Source organism: Lithobates pipiens, unplaced genomic scaffold (genome assembly GCF_037356315.1).
Source record: "Lithobates pipiens isolate NorthernLeopardFrog02 unplaced genomic scaffold, aLitPip1_a1.2 Scaffold_3, whole genome shotgun sequence".
Lineage (NCBI taxonomy): Eukaryota > Metazoa > Chordata > Amphibia > Anura > Ranidae > Lithobates > Lithobates pipiens.
The window spans coordinates 177,925,187-177,950,114 of NW_027507790.1; the positions used below are offsets into that span (position 1 = coordinate 177,925,187).

Sequence of the window (24,928 nt, forward strand, 5' to 3'; positions counted from 1 at the left end):
TTGCACAAGTACAAGTACTCGTGCAAATACTCGGTATCGGAATCGATACTAGTATCGGTGTAACCCTAAATACTACTTTTTTTTATTGAAGCTTTACGTAATGTATGGTACTGGAATGAAAGGATTTGGTTGTCCATACAATTAAAACCAACTTTTATTACAAATCTTTAATAAACAAAAAATCAAATACACAGAGGGAAGCAGAACAGTAAATACATTTCTCACTTAGCTATGAATGAGTGCTGGATAAGAGTGAAGCACTTTAGGATGTTCCGGTTCCCTCTGTGTATTTGATAGCATGGTTTTATTGAAGATTCACAATAAAGGTGATTTTAGTTGGGAGGCCGACCGAATTCCCTTTCCAGTGAAGACAGCTTTGAGCTGGGCCAGCACCTAATTAGTGTGATAGCAATGGGGTATTTAGTGGACCTGCCTGAGCAGTGTTCTCTTCAGATTAGGTAATGTATGACACCTTGTATATATGGCTCCTGAACAATTGTCTAATTCCATCAAAAGGATAGGCAATCAGCCAACAGCACATTCTCTCTAGTACCTCGCTTTACACCATTTCAGCATATGAAGGTGTGGTCACTTACCAACAATAAAATAAAAAGCAAACTCTTTGCACTTTTCCTGTATTGTGAAAGTGCAGTTAGTTTTAGCTTTTACTTCAAGTGTGTATTTGTTATCACTTTATCGGTCTTCACGCTGCATCAAAAGACAATTTAGGTCTTTACCTGCTCAATTTTGTCTTGCCGGTCCAAAGCAGCCTCAACAGCATCAAAGAACTCTTCCTCGTTGATGAGACTGTTAGGTCCCTCCTGTCAAAGCAAGACATTGTTAATTTCTGTGTATTAAACACAAACAAAAAACTGAACGTATAACTTATTCCACCTGCAGACATTGCAGTTTTCTTCTGTTTAACAACTGCTAAAGCAGATCAACAAAAGATTAAGAATTTTAGAAAGATTAAGTTACTTCTATACAGATTACATACCACAAGTCAAAAAAAAAAAAAAAAAACTGCAATGAAAGTATGACCTACAAGACAATGCTTTTGTTTGAATTTTTGTTTTTACTAGTAATCGTGGCAATCATGCTTTGCCTGACTCCATGAAAGACGTGGTCATTCCCAAACCAGGTAAGGACCTACTACAAACCTGACTTCTAGGCCTAGATCACTACTCAATTCGGAGGTTATGCTGCTGGCCAGAGCTTTGGCTAACCGCCTGGCGGTGGTGGTCTCCAGACTGGTACATGTGGATCAGTCGGGCTTCATTCCAGCCAAGTCTACAGCCTTGAACATTCCGCTCCCAGTTGATAACCCAGGGAACTTTGCCATTTTCCTCCCGCGACGCTGTCAAAGCCTTTCAACAGTGTTGAGTGGTGGTACTTGTGAGTGGTGCTGCGCAAATTTGGGCTAGGTTCCAGATTTATATCCTGGTTACTTTATAATAAACCTTGGGCACAAATTAAAATAAATGGCTCCCTATCAGAGTCATTTCACTTACACAGAGGTACTAGGCAGGGGTGCCCTTTGCCACCCCTGCTTTTTGCCCAGGCCGTAGAGCCACTGGCAGCTATGATTAGAGCCTTACCCTCCATCATTGGATTTAAGCAAGGCCCTAGAATATAAAATTTCACTCTATGTGGATGATGCTTTATAGTAATGGCAGAGATGAGCGACTTATAATGGGGCTGTGAAAGTGTGGTGGACAATCTGACACGGACTGACTAACTGCCAACTCCAGGGACACAAACACAGTGATCAGTGCTATTACTATACTGTCACTGTACTGACACTGGCTATAAATTATTGTCCTGGACCCACTGACCAGCTTGTGCTCCAGCAAATGACAGTCAGCGTGCATATGCACGAGTGGACCTGGAAGAAAACAGCGACTTGCAGGTACAAGATTGTGCCTGTACGGGCAGGCCTGCTGCAGTAAATGTACTGCGGTGGGTCAGCAAGCAGTTAAAATGAAAAGTTCTGCCAAAAGCAACAGGTATTTTTTGCACTTCACCTACAGATAGAAAGGGGCAGTATTACTATATGGTCTGTAGGAGTGAGCGGGAAAAAGCTTATGGACCATGTAGGAAAACACAAAGGTGAGTACAAAAAAATAAAGTGACAGAGGTCAGGAGATGGGCTGCAGGTGACAGCAGTAGATACAGTGCAATGGAGCTGCAAATGATATGGTGTGGAGTGTGAAGCTTAAGGAAATCGCCTGCTTAAACCAAAATGTGGCTGCACTGGCATGCGACTGCTGCAGAACCTCCCGCTTATCTGGGAGGAAACAAAGAACGGAAAGAAACTTTTTTGTAAAGGAACGCACAGGGAGGAAGATGTTATTGTAGCATATGCAGAACTTAGCAGTCAGTAGTATGAAGTGTCACAAAATGCAACCTATTATGAAGTTCTTTCCTACCTAAATTTTTCTCAGAAAAAATATGACGTCATTTTGCAGCAATCACTGGGATTGGTTGCAAATAGCCTACATATCAGTCGGGACAATGCAGAATTCCCCTGCGGTCACCATGCTCCTTTCTTGGTTTTGCGCCATGTGGTTTTAAAGCCTTCCCACTGTGGTTAAGTAGAATTGATGGGGAATTGAACTCTCAAAGACATCAATTAGGCTCCACCCACCTTCAATTAAGCCAATAGATGGGCCCTAAGATCAGCAGCAGAACTCCTGTTGTAATGTAATGCTAAAGTGGTTGTAAAGGCAGAACATTCATCTGAATGCATTCTATCCATTAACCACTTAAGGACTGGGCCCCTTTCAGAATCTGTTTACAAGTCAACACTTTTTTGCTCGAAAAATTACTTCGAACCCCCAAACATAAAAAAAATTTTTTAACACCCTAGAGAATAAAAAAAAAAGAAATTCTGATTGTTATTTTTACACAAAAAATAAATAAAAAGAATTTGAGTCACTTTTATTCCTATTACAAGGAACGTAAACATACCTTGTAATAGAAAAAAAAAAAAAAAAGCATGACAGGTTTTCATAAATATGAGATCAGGGGTCAAAAAGTCCTCAGATCTCATATTTGGACTTAAATGCAATAAAAAAAATATTCATTTGAAAAAAAAAAAAAAAAAAAAAAAAAAAGTGCCTTTAAGAGGTATGGGCGGAAGTGACATTTTGACGTTGCTTCCGCCCTGCTATGGTATGGGGACGGGTCGTCTCCATACCAAGGAAGTGACGGGACTTTTCCCTAATGTCCTGCAAGCACAAAGCCTGAGTGAAAAGTCACAAAGGAATGAATGGGAGATGGGTTTCAGGTGCTTAGAGGCCATTTCCAGTGCTATAGCGCCTGAAAACTGCCCCATTGTTAAAGGGGGTCTTAGAATCTGTAACCCAATGGCTCAGTAACGTAAATTGTAAAGCTGCGCTTAATCTTAAATACAATCCCCTGGCTTATAAAATTATTTCTTAAATATCAACTATACAAAAACTATGATACATATAATCTTTTTTTAAAGTGCAAAATGTCCAAGTGCAGTCCTCAATACTAAAATCAAAAGTGCAATGGTGCAACAGAATGTGCAATACACTTGTGCAGTGCAGCTTTTCAATTTACTTTACTGATTTTATGGTGACAGTATAGGCACCATTAAAGCAGCAGCTATCCCATAAAATGTGGAGTTATTTTTGATATACACTTGGAACCTGATGGATGTCAGAGCTCAGTTCCCCTTCAGGTCCTCTTATTTTCAGCTGAAAGCAGACAGAAGTAGGCAGATGTTAGGACAGTGGGAGACGCAGAAAAGAGCATCGTGACTGCTGGGGACACAAAAAAGGTGAACCATTAGAGCGGGTCAGGCCTGGGCTGTTGACAAACAGAAAAAAAAGCAAAAAGGGCAAACAGGAGCTGGAAGTTAAGCTGGTAAGGAAGGTTGTGGATATGGGAATTTGCAGCAATCAACACAGACAGCTGATGAGGAATGAGGCTGGGTTCACACTATTGTGAATTAGATGCGTATTTTTCTGCATCCAAGTCGCATAGCCGGAGATTGTGACTGGCTTTCTATGGAGTTAGTGCATACATCTCCGCAGTGGCTCGGGTGCAAATTGCACAGGAGCCATGTGTGTCTTTTGGTCCGCTTCAGCTCAAAATTTGGGCTGAAATCAGACCCAATGTGAATGGAAACGCACCAGACTCCTGCTGTGAGCCACTGCGTCTTATGTAAACCCAGCCTGAAAGAGGAGATGGCAGGGGACACAGCAAGTAAAGCAGCATTTGAATAGCAGGCAGGGAGAAGAGAGATAATAGAGAGTAGTATTCTGCAGGGCAAGGGTGAAAAAAGCGGACAAGGAGAGGCTCAATCAGGGAAAGAGGGAGAGAAGTTTGTTCAGACTGCTGGGGTTCACAACCAGGACAAGTGTGCTCTTACTGCAGGTGGCAGATGTGGGGGGGGGGGGGTTAAGTAACAGACATTCTAAAGTGGGTGAAGTTAGAATGAGAAGAGAAACATAAGGATAGGTGAGCAGGCAAACAAGGAGCAGCAAAGCGCATTGAATTTGCACTACTAAGTAGTGTTCAGGAGGACGTAACATTGCCAATTTCCAGGTGCAAAGGGCAGCTGCAGGCTTAGTTTAAGGGTGTAAAAATGCACCTCCTCACCATTTGATTGCAGTACAAAGGAACGTCAACACAAATTGGGTAAAAAGTTGTGTTTCAGTAACCTAAAATAGTGACTGCAAGAAAAATGCTGCAAACACTTTGACTAATGTGGACGAATGTATTTGAATGGTTTGGGAAACTGGTAAAATGAGTATTTACTCACTGAAGCCTAGGTGTGCTTGAGACAAACAGATGGAAGGGGCAGATGGATATGGGTCTATGGCAAGCAACATCAGGAAAAGCAAGTTATACATTTTCACAGCATCACTCAGATACTACTGCTTGCATTAAAGGTCAACATACTTCATAGTCTGGTCCTCCAAAATGGGCTTTCTTCTTTAGTTCAGTCATGGCATTCCTATATGCTTCTTCCACACGTCTCCTTTTTTCAACCTCCTACAAAAGGATAGAAATTTTATTTCTACGTAACAATCCCTTGTTCATGTGTGTGTACTACTATCCAACTATGATGTGGTATTCACTAAAGGAACATATTTTAGACTAAATATAGTGGATATTTTAACAAATCACACTTTAACATAAGGCCTGATGGTATTAGCTTCAAGGAGCGTGTGCTCTCGTCTTTTATTCATACTCCATTAAGGGTGTTCTAGCTGGGCTGATTTACTTCTACCTGGAAATCAGTAAGTTAAACCGATAAAAAGGCTGGTGGGTCAGTGGCTATGTCCCTCTATCTGATAAAAACCATTGGCTGAACCGGAGGAAACTCCACAATATACACTAAAGCCCAGTCAAATCTGTGCCAATAATGTTGCAGACCCACTTAAAAACACAGGGTTTAAATAACTATCACTGAAACGTGTTGAAAAGCTTGTGAAAAGGCCAACACCAAAATATGATGCCTGGAAATGCAGCATTTTAAACTAGCTGATGCCAAGATAGGCAGTGGGTCAGCCCGATATCCAAAACCCAGAAGACACACCTTGTCCAGCCGTTTTTGCCAGCTGTCCTCCCGCTTAACCATAAGGTCAATGCAATGTGATAGTGTGGCCAGAATTCCTGCTGTAGTAGCTTTGAAAGTGATGGCTTCTCCTTTAAAATCAATGCCATTAATCCCCTTGGGAGTCACATGTGGGAACACTGAAAGGAAAAAAAAACAAAAAAACAATTGTACTTCGAAGAATTAGACAACTTTAACATTTCTTTGGTAACAAGTATTGGGTACAATAAAAATACCCAATTTTGGAACATTACTGGCTTTACAGAGGTATGTTCAATAATATTATAAGTCAATATCCAGGACAGATCAGGACCACCATTTCACAACTCCGTACAACCTCTATCAATGCAGCAGATCTCCTATACAATGTCCTGAGCATTCCAAGTTAGAAAGGCTACCTCTAACATTCTGCTAATGCAAAAGGGAAGCAGGCAGCAGTGCATACAGATATTGCTGGTGCAATTTGTGTTGGGAGAGATAGTAAAGTGCATAAACACAAAAACAGGATGTTTAAAACGGCTTACCTGTAAAATCCTTTTCTTTGATGTACATCAGGGGACACAGAGCCATAGTAGTTACTATGTGGGTTATAGGGCCACTGAAAGGTGATGGACACTGGCACACCCTAAAGCAAGAAGTGTACTCCCTATATAACCCCTCCCACTACTGGGAGACCTCAGTTTTGTAGCCAAGCAATACAAGCGTATACCAAGAAGAGAGGTACCTCTGTGTCCCCTGATGTAGAACAAAGAAAAAAGGAGTTTACAGATAAGCAGTTTTAAAAATTCTGTTTTCATACATCAGAGGACACACAGCCATAGTAGTTACTATGTGGGATGTCCCATAGCAATGGCAACTGAAAGGAGGGAGACAACAAAAAAGGAGGCCAGAGGACTCATACTGCAGTCTGCAGAACACTGCACCCAAAGGCAAAATCCTCATGACCTTCAACATCGATTTGATAAAATCTGGTGAAGGTATGAACTGAAGACCAAGTTGCAGTCTTACAGATCTGAGCCAAAGAGGCCTGATGCTGCACCGCCCAAGAGGCACTAATTGCCCTGGTTGAGTGTGCTTTAACATGAAAAAGGAGGAACTTTCTTCTTTAAGCCGTAAGCTTGAACAATCACTTGACAAATCCATTTGGAAATAGTAATAGTAGATTTTGATGCTGCCTGTCCCCTTTTTGGACCTTCTGGCCTTAAAATAGACCGATCGCTCTTACTACATCAAGGGAATGTAGTGCCTTTTCTTCCCTAGATAGAGGCTCTGGGAAGAAAGGAGGAATAATATCTTGGTTTAAATGAAAACCTGTTACCACTTTTTGTAGGAATTCAGGATGAGGATGTAAAACCACCTTATCCTTATGCATGATCAAATATGGCTCTTTACAAGAAAGAGCCGCTAGTTCGATATTCTTCTAGCAGAAGAAATGGCAACCAGAAAGTTTATCTCTGGTCAGAAGAACCAAGGGAATTTCTTGTAAAGGCTCACATGGCTAATTCTGCAAAGCCGATGACACCAAATTTAAATCCCAAGGATTTAGAGGTGCCTTAATCAGTGTTACCCCCTGAACAAAGCTATGCACTGGAGAGTGGGAAGCAAGAGGCTGTTAAAAATATATATTCAATTCTAATCCCATTTGCAGGAAATCCAGGATCCTCCCTATGACATACTTCATGGAGTGCCAACCCCTGGATCCACACCAAGAAACATATGCCTTCCAGACTATAGTAAATTATTCTGGAGGCCAGCTTCCTGGCATTAATCAAGGTAGACCCTACCGAAGGAGACAACCCACAAAACTTTAGAATATGGTTCTCAATAACCAAACCGTAAAATTTGGCGTCTGTAAGGTAGGATGGAATACCGGACCTTGTGCGAGAAGGCCTGGCCAAAATAGCAGAGTCCAAGGGCCTCCTACTGTCATCTTTATGATCTCAGCAAACCAAGCTCTTCTGGGCCACCAGAATTACCTCCTTTCGTTCCTGCTTAAACATGCGGAGAAGACGCGAAGTAGCAAAACTGGAGGAAACGCATAGATCAGTGAAAACGGATCCCATGGAAAGACTAATGTGTCTGTTCCGCATGCTGGCGGATCCCTCGTTCGACTGTTTTTGAATCTGGATGCCAACAGGTCCACGTCCTTAATACCCCATTTCTGACATATCGATAGGAAGATGTTGGGGTGAAGAGACCATTCCCCCGGAAATAATTGTTGGAGACTCAAGTAGTCCGCCAGCCAATTCTCTATTTCTGGAATGCATATTGCCCAAGCTAGAAGAGGATTCATCTCTTTTTGGGCTGCACAACTTCTTGATTCTTGGACTTCGTGATTGATGTAAGCCACAGCCGTGGCATTGTCAGACTGAATCCTGACAGGACAATCCTGTAGACTGACCGTCCAAGACTCTAGGGCAGATGTACTGCCCAAATCTCCAAAATGTTGATAGGCAAGGTCCTCTCTAATTTAGACCATCTCCCTTGGACAGAAAATCCAAGGCCTGAATCTTTTTGTTCCAGACCAACAGGATGGTGCTTTGAAGCAGTGTTGAGTGAAACTGCTCTTAAGGGACAGCCTGGAAGGAGGCCACCATTTTCTCCCCCAACAATCTCATGCACAGCCGAATGGAAGGATTTTTATTTGCTTTGATAAGTTGATTTAGTCCTATAATGGAACCGATTCTTGTCTGGAGTAAGAATACCTTCTTCTGTATGGTATCTATGACCAGCCCCAAGTATTGTAATCTCCTTGATGGTTTTAGGGAGGATTTTTCTAGATCGAGTATCCAACCTAGAGATTCCAGATAGTTTACAGCTGTGATCAGGTTTAGACCTGAGAATGAATGATCTATTAAAAATAGATAGTCTAAATGGGCTAGGGCTGTAATGCCTTGAGCCCTTAATATGGCTAAAGGAGGTGCCAGAATCTTTGAAAACACCTGTGGTGCTGTGGCTAGACCGAATGGTAGGGCCGCAAACTGAAAATGATTTTCTATTTTGAAGCGCAGAAATTTCTGGTGAGCGGGAAATATTGGCACATGGAGCTATGCATCTTTGATATCGTTTGAAGCCAAAAACTCCCCTCCTTGCAGGATGGAAACTGATCGGACTGACTCCATGTGAAAGGATCGGATGTCTAAATGCAGATTCAGATATTTGAAATCTTGAATGGGTCTTACCTCTCCATTTGGTTTTAAAACTGAAAAGGTTTGAATAAAAAGCTGTGCCCTGTTCCTCTAAGGGAACCTTTGATATCACCAAGTGGGATAATAGATGACCCAGAGCTAGAAAGTGATACTTTCTCTGAATCCCTGGGAACATTTGACCTTAGAAAACGAGGAGACAAACTCTCGGAACTCTAGTTTGTAACCAAGAGAAACTGAAGAAGCCACCCATCTGACTTGATATTGTTCCTGCCAGATTTTTGGGAATTGCAGGAGCTCCCCCCCCCCATCTGAGCGAGCAGGGGCTCCCCTTCATAAGGAGGCTTTAGCATTCTGCTTTGTGGGCTTTCTGCCCCAAGATCTCTTCTGACCCTGGTGCTGCCCTTGGGGTCTTCCCCTTGAACCTGGCGGTTGAGACTGCCTAGAGGCTGATGCCCCTGGCACAGGTGAGGTAGCACACTTAAAGGAGAAACGTTTGAACTTTACTGTTAAAAGCTTTTTCCCCATTAGAGATCCTTTGGATGCATTTATCCAGATAGTCTCCAAATAGCCATTCACCATAAAAGGGGTTTCCTGGTTAAGAGCTTTTTACACGTTTCTTCAGCTGACCAATTTTTCAGGCACAGAACTCTGAGAATGCACTAGTCCAAGCATAAGCTGTGAAGCTTGAATGATAGAAGCTTTCATAGAATCTACAGTGCGTCTGACACCAGCCCATTGCTGGGCCTGCTGATCAGGCAACATTTTAAGTATCTCCACAAACTGTTCCTTAATGGACTGAGATACACCAATTGCCGCAAGAACTCATTGTGCTACTGAACTTGCTAAAGACATATTGCTTTTAGAAAGAAGTTGCAACTTTTTATCTGTTGGATCCTGTAACATTAGCGCATTCTCCACCGGACATGCAAGACTCTTGTTCACTGAGGCGATTGCATCAATTGCTGGAACCCCCCCCCCCCATTTCTTATAGAAATCCTCTTGCATAGGATAAAGTGTGGAGAATATTTTAGGAGGAAAATATTGTTTATCCGGGTGATTCAGAATACATAAGTTTTTTTTAGCCACGAATGAATAGGAAAAGCATCCCCAGATGGGGGAGGGTTTAATTAACCAAATTAGGAGGTGGGTTTCTCAAGAGCCTGCGCTGCAGGCAGCAAAAATGTTGAACGAACCATTTAGTAAGAGTGCACAAGCAACCTGTCTTGTGATGCTACTCCTATATTAGGATCCTTGGAAGAGGATATACAAGTATCTTCTAAATCTTTGGGAAGATCTACCTGATCCCCTGCACCTCAATAAGAGGGTCCTAAGCACTAGATGGGGATCTGCTACGTTTGGCCCCACTATGGAGAGATCATAGCATCAATCTTTTCCAAAATGACAAATGGTAGGAGAAAAAACCTCTTGTGTGATATATACAGGGACTGAACTGTCAAGTGCAGCTGCAACAGTCTCCCTGATGGCTCAATCTGACCGGCTGCATCACTCTGAGGATGACATTCTTTTGGAAATGGATTTAGTTTGTTGTAAAACCACTGATCCTTTAGAACCCTTAGAGGAGTTCCTGGTCTCTTTACCACCAATATCCTGCAGCAGGGGTTAAAAACTACCACCGAGTGGGCACGTGGTTTGTCTTTTTTAAAAAAAAATGCCTTTGGCATATAAGCCCCCTGAAGAGGAAGATTACAACATTGGGGGTGCAGGAGGAGAACCAGTCCCCCCTTTTTACCGGAGGAGAGGAGAAATTAAGGCTTCTGACACGGCGCTGTTTCCAGCATCAGGCGGTGAGCGCTCAATACAGCCCCCAGTGGTGACACATAGGCATGACAACATTATAACTCAAAAGGAGAAATTCATACGAAAATCTCCACTTAGCTTTCCTCGCTTCAGGGTTATCTGAGATAAACCTAATCTTCACCCTTCACGATGGGCTCTGAAACCTTCAGGAACAGGGGAACCTAGAGGTTAACCACAATCCTGGACCTGCAACAGCACCCTGCCAGTAAAACTTTATGGCCCTACTACCATATAGTACTGGATCCCAGGGTCCAGCTCTCCAAAAAGAGAAGCATTCACAAGCAAAACCTTGTTTCTTCGGACACGAGGCCCGGGTACCATTCCTTTAGCCCATGAAAGGACACACTGAACAGATCCAGTCAGCATGGCTAGCCCCAGCAAGGATTGCTTCCAGTGGAGCTCAGCACATCTTTACTTGTGACCAACACCTTAGACACTGGCTCAAAAAACTGACTCCCAGTAGTGGGAGGGGTTAAATAGGGAGTACAATTCTTGCCTTAGGGCGTGCCAGTGTCCATCACCCATCAGTGGCCCTATAACCCACATAGTAACTATGGCTCTGTGTCCCCTGATGTATGAAAAGAAAAACTCACTCACCACATACTGCAGTCCTACACAGAAAAGTTACAGCTGGCCAAAGCTGAATGTAATTCCTTCTGAACTGGATGAGATTCGAACTGTGTATGGGCAGGCTGAATGTACCAAGTTGATCAATTGACTTGGGTACAAACAGCCTGACTGATTTACATGCGATTATCGCTAGAAACGACTACAGCTGTTGGGGATAATTACAGTCTTCTCCCATCACGGGGCAGCTTCACCGCTCGAATGATTCGAATCTCAGCTGGTTAAACAGGAACCCTTTGAGGGTAGACTGAATGTATGAAGTTGATTAATCAACTTGGGTACAGCCAGCCTGCCGGAGTTACAGCCACTAGAGCCACTTGCAATAATCACTGACCCAGCAGAAGGGATTCCCCTGTCAGCACAGTCTGTATCGATGGTGGAATTACGCAGGAAAGCAATTTTCACCCTCTATGGCCTGCCTAAGACAATCTTTAAAATGACAGCAGTGCACTAGGGCAGCCACTTGGCACAAGACCCAGGAAAGAGAGCGATCATTGTAGTTGCGTTCACTAATGATTCTCTGCTTGCACAGAGGTCCCGCAGGTATGAAAAATGTATATTCACATTGGTCCAAGCTGGACAAATGTAACTATGCAATAAAAACCATACCTGGTGTTTGAAGCAGTAGTATTTCAGAATGGAATCCCTGTATTTTAAAAATGTTTACAAAGAGCTTTGTGTATCAGACATCCAGGAAAGGAAGGGAGCCAATTACAAGAGCAATTAAAGGATCAAGGGGACGATGAATACTATATAACACTGGAGTCGATTTACTAAAGGCAAACGGCTGTTCACTTTAAGGGATTATTTATTTTTTTTTTTTTAAACTTTGTACAATGTAAATAAGGTGAAGCGCTGTTGACTTCCATCACCCAATCACATGCTAGCAAAAATTCAGTTTTTAAAATTTTCCTAACACGATTGGGTATTCTTTGCAAAGTGCATTTTACTACATTTGCTATGTGAAAAGAAAATTCTTGCAAAGTCCATTTGCCTTTAGTAAATCAGACCCACCAACACTGAAAACTAGTTGGGGGGGGGGGGGGGAATAACTTTCAGCAGTTACATAAACTCATAATTGGCTGCACATGAAAAGAAAAGTAACAAACATCACTACAATACTAGTAGGGCAGTATCTTTCAACAATGCAAACAATCCAAAATGTACTTTACCAAGCTATTTAGATACTGGATCTCAAATCATGATGTATGCAAAGGTGAATGCCAAACAGCAGAAACAAATCGGTTACAAAAAGCTATAGAAGAGACAACTTACATTTTTCTCTAGTGCCGTTACTCGTGTGATTGTACTCCCCCTCTGCGTGGTTCTGCAGAAAGTCTTCTTCATCATCTTCAACCACTATACAAGCAGAAGTGAATTAGTGTGTAGATTGTCATTTCAGGTGCACAGCAGTGATAGAGTAAACTGTATACAGGACAATAGCATGGAAACAAACATGTCGTTCTGCTCCAGTTATTAACTTGTCACCAATCCTGTTTCAGATCACAAACAGCCCTTGTGTGAGGCTAGCACTGCCAGGAAGACAAAGTGATCTGGAGATATTACACTCCCTCACTGACCAATCCAAACCGCCTCCAAAGAAAATACAACTTCTGTTGTAATCTCATGTATTCTTAAAGGTCGGCTGCACACAAGCAGATGTCTCACAAACAGTGGTGGGAGATTCAAACCAAACACCAAGAACAATATTAACAGCATTTAAAAGGGGGCTATAAAGGCTCCAGGTTTTTCATCTTAATGTATTCTATGCAGTAGGGTGAAAAATCTTTGCTGCAGCTGCACCCAGAGCACCTCCTTTCTTACCCAAACCCATCTGTTCCAGGGATGTGCATGAGCCCAGCAGGCCCACACGCTGTCTATGTCTCGGTCATTGGATAGATTAATAGCAGCAGGAGTCAATGGCTCACGCGCTGCTATCAAATCCAGTGACATGGGGGCAGGGCTGAGTCCCTCTGTCTATGTCAATGGACAGCAGCAGCAGAACTCGGGAACACGCCCACGCGAGTGCCCCCAGTGAAAGCGGCTGTCCATGGGGGAACCCGATGAAAGGAGGAGCCAAGAACGCTGCAGGGGCACTCCAGAAGAATAGGATTAGGGCTGCTCTGTGCAAAATCCTTGCACAGAGAAGGTAAGAATAACATGTTTGTTTTTTATTCAAACCTTTACAATCACTTTAAGCAGTTGTAAAGCTCAAATATGAACAAAGCATTTCCCTCTACTGTGTACTTGTTTCAATCCAGAGTACCAAGTGTCATTCCTGTATGCTGCTTCCTTCCGCTGCCACCAGCGTGAGTCACTTGTGACAAGTTTCTCTGACAGGGGAGGGAGCACCAGTTAATTGACAAACGCAAGATCTGTTCCTGGATGAAGGGGCGTGTGTCCCTTCCCTCCAACCAGCTCCCAGAGCTCTCCTCACTGAGCTCTACAGTGTGCAACTTCGGCTCCATGCCCCCATTTTCTGACATCTGAGACAAGCTTTATAAATGGACTTTGAATGGCTGTAGAGGAGAATACTGTAGGAACAACTTGCTGTGTGTAGGAAGATAGGTGATACAGATTAAACCAGAGGGTAGTCACTTCACTGGGATTTATGTAACAGTTTTCAACCACTTTGCCTCAAAAGCAACCCCCTGCAATGCCAGCTTTACCACATCTGGAAATCTGCTCCTTTATGTGCAGGATTAGTAAAGCTCCTGCTGTACTTCCAGACCACCAAGAGCTGCAGGTCTCATAAAACCCAGTGTAGTGGAGGTCTCTAGCTTCCTCAAAACCAGGCTTAGTTTTGCAATAGCCAAGAAAGGAAAGGCAGGAGAGCAAGTCTACAAGACCTACAGAGCTTACACCTGAACAGCCCATACTAATACTGGCATGTAAAGTAGCAAATGAGGGGGGGGGGGGGGGCGGCATTAAATTACTAGTAAGGCAAGATTTTTGTGCTCGTATTTGAGGTTTACATACTTGCATCTGCTTCCCAATTCCGGATACAATAAAATCAGGTATAAGTGTGGAGCATGTGTGAAAATGCTGCAGGAAGATTGCAGAGCGTTGCACCAAGATCTGTGTGCAATAATATGGCTAAGTTCACGACCCGCGAGCTGCTGTGAAAAAAATAGGCGCGGTCTTTATGTGCCCCATCGACCTGTGCAGTTCAACACAGATGGTGTACGAGTCCTCAAGGTGGAACATTTGATGACAAAATCTTTATTGTATAGATACACAAATAAAAGCATATACAGCACAGCAAGCTCCAGGAAATAACACATTTAAAACGTGTTTCATGCAGCTAATAGCACTTGATTACAGCAATGATTGTGTTCTGATAAAGCAATGTTATCTGTGTGAAACACGTTAACATTTTTATCTCCTAGTGCTCGCTGTACTGTATATGCTTTTATTTGTTGATCACTACAAGAATTTGGTATTCTTCAGGAGTGTGCAGCCACTCATCCATTTTTCCCTGTTGATTTCAGAGGCAAGCCAAAAATTGGGCACCTCAGCTTTGGAAGCAACATTAGACTTGCAGCACTCACACCTTGAGTGGCGTTACCTCATAATTGGATCATCCTCATCATAGTGCATCCCTGCCAACAAACTTGACAATTATATTCAGCATGAAGTTCAATAATAATGGCCAGAAATTTAGACCGTGAAATTTTTAGTGGCTAGTGGAGAAATGGCCCTAAATTGGTGATCAGTATAGTGCTCCATTATATTTGTGGGCAGTGGAGGAATGCACCATGCATTCAGACGACTACAAAAAGAACACTGGGGTCAGCGGATATTTTTAACAAACAGGTAAATGTATAGGCAGTTGGCCCCATGCTGGCTGTGCTGAGTGATGTCAACTGTCTACCCCAAACTATGCAGGAACCTTGAAGCTGGATTAATCAGCCATTGCTTATTGCCAATAAACCCACAGCAAGCACTGGAGGAATCCTAAGTTTCTGCGGAACCTTGGTTGAGAAACGCTGACCAACAATCGCACATGCATGAATCAGTCACCTGCTTACAAATAGGGTGGGGCCTTGTAGTGCAGTAGAGCCGCACACCGATTAAATGCTACTTGACATTTCACCTACACTGAGCAGTATGCAGTTACATGAGGACTCAAAAATGCATGACTTATAGTACCTTGTACATGTTTGTTGTGAAGAGAAAGCCCAAATTACTTTTCTACAATAAAGGAACAGAGTTTTGAAGCATTGCTTTTTCGTCTTTACAACCTAATTTAATCTACAGCTTAATGAATTACCTTTATCCCGCTCAAGCTCATCTTTACAGTCTGCATCAGCACATGCATCAAAATACTTCTGCAACGTGTCAACCTGCCTGCATAGAATGTCACGGAAAGTCTCCATTTCAGCAAGTTTCTCACGTAGACTGTGCCCTTTCTGGAAAGGAAAATCGGTATATGTAAAAGTTCCTCAGATAACACTTCGACAAGTCAAGTTCAGACAGTGTTTATCTGCTCTATTAAAAAACGGAACTACTCCAGGCAAAAGTAACGGCCCTCCATTTGGCCCATATATGTATTCACTAAAAAGTTATTAAAAACTTAACTTCATGTTAATTTTTTTTCCCTTACATACTACCACCACTAATACTCACCATATGATAGTATAATGGATGGTCTGATAGTGTGTCTGAAAAAATGACAGGCAGACCCAAATCGGTTCGTCCGTGTGAAAGGCGCCTTTTTACAGCAATGTGTTGCACTGATTAAAATAAATGTATATGCCTTTATTTAAATATACTAGCAAGATAAAATATTTATATTTACTTTCTAGCTCCCTTGTTACCTCCTCCCATGCTTGCCTTCAAGACTTCTCCAGAGACTCTCCCATCCTCTGGGACTCCCTGCCCCAGTCTGTCCGATCAGCCCCTACCCTGTCCAGCTTTAGGAGTTCCCTGAAAACTCATTTATTCAGGGAAGCCTATCCCGCACCCACCTAACTGTCCCTGAGCCACCCCCATCAAATCATTCTCTGCAGCCATTACCTTTTGTACCATCACCCCCTCCCTTTAGAATGCAAGCGCTACGAGCAGGGCCCTCCTGTACCTTTTGTATTGTACTGCAATTGTGTTGTCCCCCCCCTATACATTGTAAAGCGCTGCGTAAACTGTTGGCTATATATATATATATATATATATATATATATATATATATATATATATATATATATATATATATATATATATATATATATATATATATATATATACAATATGGCAGCTACAACTAAGTACATCCAAAGGACTGACCTTGAATGATGATGTAGATGTGGCTGAATAACTGCTTGCACCAGACACGAGGGAGACCATCGAGCCATGCCGTCGTAGACTAGTCTCTGATCCATAACCAGATTCAGACTGAAAAAAATAAATAAATTACATGTGAATCAAAGCAGCACACAGACCATTAAGATTTGAACAAAAAAAAAAAAAACAAAAAAAAAACAAACGTAAAAAAGGATACCATTCAAGTCAAATGAATGCTTGCAGTAACTTATGGGAAGATGTACAGGAAAAACGCTAACACCTCCATGACCAGGGGACATCTTGTACCTGTATCAGAGTGATTTTTGTAAAAGGATGTCACCCTTTCCTCAGGTGTTGACGCTCAGAAACAATGCAGTGTTATTTCTTTCTAAAAAACTAAAATAACTCCTGACAGTAATTGGCACCAAATAGGACTTGGGTAACATTTCTGTCAGGTGTTTACAAGCCGGGGTATGTATATTTGACTCAGTCCCCAATATCAGCTGCAAAAAAACAAAAAAAAGTCAAGATGTGTAAAAAGCAAGGCTTTATACCAGGGATATGCAATTAGCGGACCTCCAGCTGTTTCAGAACTACAAGTCCCATCATGCCTCTGCCTTTGGGAGTCATGCTTGTGGCTTTCAGAGTCTTGCTATGCCTCATGGGACTTTTAGTTCTGCAACAGCTGGAGGTCCGCTGATTGCATATCCCTGCTTTATACCATTCAGCTCCAACTTTTATATGTTGTAACACAGACCATAATGGGAACGCGGATTGCCACTTTAAACAAGCTGCTAGGCGGCTTCAGCACTTCTTGAAGCTTGCTGAAAACCTGCTAGCAGCTTGCTTACAGTGGCAATCGGCACTCCCGTTAGGATTGTGTTCAACATTTACAAACTTGCTAAAAGCTCTGCAAATGCCTTGTCAACGATTCCCGTTTACACTGCTCTTATGTAAGCAGAACCCCAAGTCAAACAGGCCATACAGCAAACTTTTCTTGTTAGATTTTCTTTAGCTTTCCCTTCATGTAGTATGACCTCATGTTTCTGGGGAATCTACAGGAAAATTGTACAATGTATGGCCAGCCATTTAAAATTTACAAAAACAAAAATATATGTTACACTTTGCTGCTCTGTGCAGTGGTTTTACACAGAATGGCCCAGATCATCCTCTTCTCAGGTTCCCTGCCAACACTTGTGGCTCTGCGCTCCCCCCCCCCCGCCCCCCCACCATATTTCACGTTCCCACCATATTAGTTAAGCCACTTGCTTTGGGGCACTCACGCATGCTCAACTGTGGGTCCAAAACGCAGATTATGTCTCAGCCCACCCCCTGCTCCCACAATGGCTCCAGCTGCTGCTCTCATGCACATCGCTGGATCGAGATCTGGCTCAGGAAGTTACAAGTGGGTGCCAGGGGGGCTACACTAAAGCTTTTTTTTTTTTTTTTTTTTTTTTTTTAAACCTGAGCCCTGGTTCACACTTCTACAAGGAAATGGTGCAAGAACCATTTCCAAGTCAGAGCGACTTGAGTCAACGATTAGAATGGTTCCATTGCCGTTCATTGGGTGCAATTTGTCATGCGAGTTTGAACTCAAGTCACATGAAACGCTGCACCCCATGAATGGCATTGGAACCGTTATAATTGATGCAACTCAAGTTGCTCCAACTTAGAAAAAGGTTCCCGCACTACTTTTGGTACAACTTCAACACAACTTGCATTGGCTTCTGTTAAAGACATATGCAAGTTACGATGAAGTCATGCAGGAATGTCAGAAATAAAATTGCATGTGAACTGGGGACAATGCAGAGACTGCGATAAAGTAAAAACCTTCAGAGCCACTAAGTAGAATTGCATATTTCATTTGACTTTGTCCAGCTTTGGCCTAAAGTTTCTAAACCGTGTTTCCATCACATAACTTAGCAGTCGCTGGGTGTGCACTAATGGGCTATAGTAGCATTCACTACATACAGTAAAGCAGTGATGTGCGTTTAATTTCAGCAGCAGACAGGTATTCACCTGTACAGCTGCCAAAATTAAACAGTCAGGCTGAATGATTCTCTTCCATTCAGGAGAAGCCTTGTATTTTTAATCAATGCATACAAAGCTTCCTCTGATTGGCCAAGGTGGAGGGCCAGGCAACGTTATAATTTCCACATGGGCCAATCAGAGAAAGCCTTGTTATAGCATTAAGGGGACCTGTTAACGTTACCCCATATTACACCAAGAAGCAAAGTCAGCCTCCTTGTAGTAGAGGAGAATAGGTTATCGTGATTTACATTTAGCATCATGGACAATGCAAACGGCATTTTCAGAACAATCACATTTACGTAAATCCAACCTACACAAGCCAATTACAAGCAGCACATTATAAAAACCTCAGAAATACTACAGTAACATCCAGTTTTACACAGATGCCATTTTAGTAACTGGAATTACGTTTTTCCTATAAGAAAAGAAACTGTTCAAGAAAACATTTATTCTGAACATCAATGTCAACTTAGATGTCAGACTAGTAAAAAGGAACTAGTGTCATTACAGCAACATACAGGTATCTGGATGGCATACTTAGTCTCTTTCCATCCATGGATATTAGTTGCAGTCCTGCAATCTAACATGCAAGCCACAGATTTTACTGCTGCACTTATGGTTTGTAAGGCACATCATTAGTAATTCTCTGCAGAAAAAGCACTCAGAAATATGAGGATCAATAAAGAAAAAACTGCCAGCACAAACTGCTCTATGACTTAACTCCAGCAATGCCATAAACCAAAGCAAGTATGATCACCTAGAACTGGCCATCTAATCCCACTGTCCGCCTGATGTGGAAGAGCTACAAATCCCAGCATGACAGCAGCTGTCTGGGCATGCTGATATTTGTAGTTTGTGAACAGCTGGATAGCAACACGATGCACAAACTTGATCTAGGGTGACCAGAAAGAGCTACTAGTACAGAGCTGAGCCAGTACAGTCTAGCAGTTACCTGGCCACTGCCTAATGCCTATGGCACAGACAGTGTGCAGAAAGATCAGTACAGTCCTGCAAATGTCGCTCTAAAACCTGCTGCACTGCGTCACCTTCTCCAGCACTTTAGACATCCGAGGGGCTTCCATATTACTGCTTCCTCTTTCCAATAGTGATGTCGTCAGATGAAGGAGATGAGATGATGTTCATAAGCCCTGCCTAGCCAATTATGCTGCTCGCCAGGAAAAGAGGACTGGCCTGGCTGACATGATATCCGAGGGCACAACAGAGACATGCAGGACTCTTAGCTATCTGAATTGGGTCGATAATTCTGAACAAAGACTCATGGGAAAATGCTTCTGTGCAAACATTTATGGCATTGCTGCACAGAGACAAATCACTACATGCACTATATAGGAAAAATCCTAGGGGAAAGGACTATTAAATGCAACATCATTCACACATAAGCCTTTCATGAATCTTTAGCATTACAGAGAATGTTGGATCTCTGTGCTGCCTATCCCACCGAGATCTGTAGTCACAAGTGCTGAACGAGGCTCTTTTACAAGTCCATTTAAAAGCCAGTACATGGAGGAAACAACAAAAAACAACACTCATAAAGTGAAAGAATACAGTACAACGTAGATTTCCAGGACAGTTTCCACTTTCTTTTCAGACAGTCAGAGGTTATGTGCTACATACATTTCACAAAGAAAATGTACCAATTTACTTTGATTTAGCCAATTGTTTTACAAATTTGTTCCTACAATCAAAATAAATGCTTCAGCAATCAATGCTAGCAATATACCATGTCATCTACAAAATTGTGTGAGTTACATATAGTCAATATATTCTAAACAATAAAGGCTGCATGAACTTTTCATTATGTCTGAGGCGCAGACAGGAAAGTTAGCCGCACGCTTTACATTCTCTCATTTAGACTTTAAGCCTACGTCCATATTGAAGGCGGGTTTGAAATTGTGCACATTCAGCCGAACTTGCATGATTTCAAACCTGCATTTCATTGTGAGATCGGGGACTTTGCCAGACATCTGTGCGGGTTCATGCACAGATTAAAGAGGAAGTAAACCCTAATGGGTTTACTTCCTCTTTCATTCCCTGCAAAAGTAAAGCATAATAAAGCTTCATGGTGGGCTCCTGTCTCGAGGACCTTCAAGGATTGGGTACCTTTTTGTGTTTAGGGTCCACTCCCTTGGACCTGTACAACATCCTGCAGGAATGCCTTAGCGCTGTGTTCAGGATTCCACTTTGCAGGGTCCAGGGCACATTACAAGCAAAACCTTGCAGGATCTTGAGTCTTTGCGAGGCTCGGGTACCATTTATCTAAGCATATAGAGCCCATGTCAAATGGATCCAATCGGTCAATCCCTTGATTCATTTAATAACGGTTTGTGGGACTAGAGACCTGGAGCTCAGAGAGCTCAAACAGTGCCATCCACCTTGCAGACACTGGTTAAAAAAAAAAAAAAAAACCTAAGTCTGTATGGGAGGGATTATATATGGGATCACTTCCTGTCTGAAGACCTTTGGTCTACCAGTGTCCATTCACCTGATGATGAAGTAGAAACCCAGTAAGTAATGGATAGCCCGTATCCCATAATGTATGAAAAAATAAGATTTTTAAAACAGCTTACCCGTAAAACCGTTTTCTTGGAGTACATCATAGGACACAGTCTCAAGTAATTACTTGGTGGGTTATAGGCCTACCTTCAGGTGTTGACACACCGGTATAACCAATACAGGACGTTGACTCCTATATAACCCCTCCTCCTTCCATGAGCACTCAGTTTTTGTAGCCAAGCAATATACTCTCACCCCATAAAACAGAGTGTCCTATGATGTACTGCAAGAAAAGGATTTTACAGGTAAGCCGTTTTAAAAATCCTATTTTCTTTATCGTACATCATAGGACACAGTCTCAAGTAATTACTTGGAGGGGTGTCCCATAGCAATGCTACTTGAAGGGAGGGAGACAACCCGTAGGGTAACCCCCAGACCTGAGGACTTGTACTGCTGCCTGCAGCACACTGTGCCTGAAGGAGATATCCTCATTCCATCTTACATGCACTTGATAAAATTTTGCAAAATGTACGTACTGAAGACCAAGTCACGGCCTTGCAGATCTGAGACATGGAGGCCTGGTGATGCACTGCCCAAGAAGCACCAACCGCTCTGGTGGAGTGCGCCTTAACTTGAAAAGGGGGGAATCTTTCCCTTTAAATCATAAGTTTGAATTATAACTTGCCAAATGCACTTAGCGACAGTGGATTTTGATGCTGCATGTCCCTTCTTAGGACCCTCTGGCAGAAGAAATAAGACATTAGTCTTATGAATTGGAGCAGTTTTCTTAAATACATTTTCACTGCTCTCACTACATCAAGACCGTGTAGTGACCTTTCTTCCTTGGAACAAGGTCTTGGGAAAAACCCTGGGAGGACAATATCTTCATTCAGATGAAAGCCCAAAACCACTTTAGGCAAAAAAAATGGACAAGGGCGTAACACCACTCTGTCCTCATGAATAATCAAATATGACTCCTTACAAGAAAGAGCAGCCAATTCTGAAATCCTCCTTGCTGAGGATATAGCAAACGAAAATCAGCTTCCTAGTCAGAAGGACTAAGGGAACATGCTGCAACGGTTCAAATGACTGTTTTTGTAACACTGACAAAACTAAATTTAAGTCCCAAGGGCTTAAGAGCGATTTAACTGGCGGATTAATCCACAGCACTCCTTTCATGAAACCCTGGACTAAAGAATGCATGGCAAGCAGTCTCTGAAATAAAAATTGATAAGGCTGAGACTTGGCCCTTAATAGTACTCAGGGCCAACTTAATCTCTACGCTTAACTGTAGGAAGGTAAGAATTCTGCCTATGATGATATATATCCGGAGGGTACCAACCCTTGGACTCACACCAGGAAACATAAGCTTTTCAGGCTCTATAATATGTAGCTCTAGAAGCTGGCTTCCTAGCATTAAATCAAAGTAGAGATAACGGACCTGGAAAGCCCACGTTTATTCAGAATGGTCTCAATAGACAAGCTGTTAAATTTAGCGTTCGTAAAGTAGGATGGAATATCGGCCCCTGAGTTAGCAGGTGGGAAGAGCCCTGGACCCTCCACTGCCCTCCTTACAATCTCTGCGTACCATGACCTTCTGGGCCATGCTGGTGCTACCAGTATTCCCAATTTTCTTTCCAGCTTGATCCTGCAAAGAACTTGAGGTAGCAACTGAATTAGGGAAACGTGCATAGATCTGTAAAAACTGATCATACGGGGTCACCAATGCATCTCTTCCGTATGCGAGTGGGACCTCTGTCCTGGATGCAAAGTTGACTAGCTTAGTGTTGAATCTGGATGCTAGAAGGTATACGTCCGGAGTCCCACATCTTTGGCAAACAGCCTGAAACACCTTGTGAAGAGACCATTCTTCTGGGAATAACTGCCGGCGACTTAGATGGTCCACCTGCCAATTCTCTACTCCCGGAATGAAAACTGCCGATAGGCATGGGACATTCTCTTCTGTCCAAGTTAGAATCTGGTTCACCTCTCTGAGCTGAAAGACTCTTGGTGACCCCTTGGTGATTGATATATACCACAGCCGTGGCATTGTCGGACTGGATCCTGCCAGGACAAATCTAAACTGGAGGTCCAGGTTTCTAGAGCCAGATACAATGCCGGAATCTCTAGTATGTCGATGGGCAAGGCTCCTACTCCCCAGCCTGAAAGGCTGGCATCTGTCGTTACTACCTTCCAGATAATTGATCTGAAGGACTTTCCCTTCAGCAGGATCCAAGATAGTAACCACCAACTGAGGTTTTGGGACACTCATGGGGACAGCCACATTGGCAAGTCCAAAGCTTGAATCGTTTTGTTCCAAGCAGACAGAATACTGCTTTCAGTTTCAAATGGAATTGAGCAAAGGGAACTGCTTCGAATGAAGCTACCATCTTCCCTAACAACCTCATGCAAAGGCGAATTGAAGGATTTCTCTTCGACCTGATCATCCTCACCAGCTCCTGTATGGAGCTGATCCTTGCAGGAGGCAAGAACACCCCTTATCTGGGCTGTGTCTATGATCAGGCCATGATACTCCAGCCTTCTTAGTGGCTTTAAGGAGGATTTCTTTAGGTTGAGAATCCAACCCAAACCTTCCAGGTAACTGCTTGTGATGGCTACACCTTGCTTCAAGCAAGCCACTGACTGATCTATTAATCGATCGTCTAAGTAAGCCAAGACAGTTATGCCCTGTGCCCTTAACCTGACTAGAGGTGGGGCTAATACCTTAGTGAATACCCGAGGTGCTGTAGCAAGCCCGAAGGGCAAGGCTATTAACTGAAAATGCTTCTGTTCTACTTTGAACCGCAGAAACCTCTGGTGAGGAGGAAATATATGGACAAGCAGCTATGCATCTCTGAGGTTGATGGATGCCACAAGTTTTTGTCCTTTCAGGATAGAAACGACTGACTTGATTGACTCCATGCAAATGGAGCGGATTTTCAGGAACCGATTTAGATTACATAGATATAGACTTAGTACGATATCCCCATTTGGCTTTGGCACCGTAATTACGTTTGAGTAAAACCTCAAACCTTGCTCTTGTTTGGGAATCTGTCTGATCACCCCTTGAGCCAATAATCGGTCTAATGCTTGCAACAGGGATTGCCTTTTCCCTGGATCCTTGGGAACGTTTGATCTCAGAAAACGAGATGGTGGAAACTCTCAAAGCTCTAGCTTGTATCCTAGAGACACTGTGGAGAGAGTCCATTTGCCCTGAATCTCCCTTTGCCAGACTTCTGAGTACATCAGAAGTCTTCCCCCCAACCTTGGTGAGGGGAGATGCCTCTTCATAAGGAGGTCTTGTATTCTGCTTTGCAGACTTGTAGCCCCAGGTCTTCCTTGATGCCTGGTCTGATGGGAGAGGCCGAACAGTTTAAATGAAAGACGCTTATATTTTCTTTTGACTGACAAGAGTACTATTTCCGCTGGAAATTGAATGTATTTATCCAAACTATCGTCAAATAATCTTTCTCCCCTAAAGGGGAAACTTGTTAAAGGGTTTTTCAGCTGAGACACCTTGTAAGAACCTTCTAACTAAAGGGTCCTTCGCATATGTAGAAGTACCAACTCAAGGCGTGATACCTGGTGAATAGAATCCTTCATAGCATCTACAGCAAAGCATAATGCTTTAGGTAGCTCGGCCAGTTCCTGTGCTTGTTGTGCAGGGAGCTCATCAGAGAATCTGTGAACTTGTCCTTTAGGCTGGGTTCACACTGGAGCGATGCGGGAACGCTACGAATCCGCTGCGTTTTCCCGCATCGCATGCCTCCTGTCGGCAGTTCACACTGCCCCATGCGGACTGCTGGGATTGTCAGTGAAACCTTAATGACAGCCCCAGATCAGCTTGCATATCGCAGTGCGATCTGCAAACTCGGACAGGAATCGGATCGCATGGTGTGAACACCCATGCGATCCG

The 24,928-nt window shown here is 42.9% G+C and overlaps 1 protein-coding gene across 2 annotated transcripts in view; it reads right to left on the minus strand.

Moving 5' to 3' along the window:
• Positions 1-24,928, minus strand: part of CERT1 (ceramide transporter 1) — a 164,189-nt gene that overhangs the window by 38,627 nt on the left and 100,634 nt on the right. For both annotated transcript variants that reach the window (XM_077462546.1, XM_077462547.1), the window contains exons 4-9: positions 16,471-16,578; positions 15,461-15,599; positions 12,463-12,546; positions 5,576-5,733; positions 4,936-5,028; positions 738-821 (exon numbers count right to left, since the gene is read on the minus strand). In XM_077462546.1, coding sequence (XP_077318672.1) covers positions 738-821; positions 4,936-5,028; positions 5,576-5,733; positions 12,463-12,546; positions 15,461-15,599; positions 16,471-16,578 — 666 coding nt within the window. The remainder of the gene's footprint in view (positions 1-737; positions 822-4,935; positions 5,029-5,575; positions 5,734-12,462; positions 12,547-15,460; positions 15,600-16,470; positions 16,579-24,928) is intronic.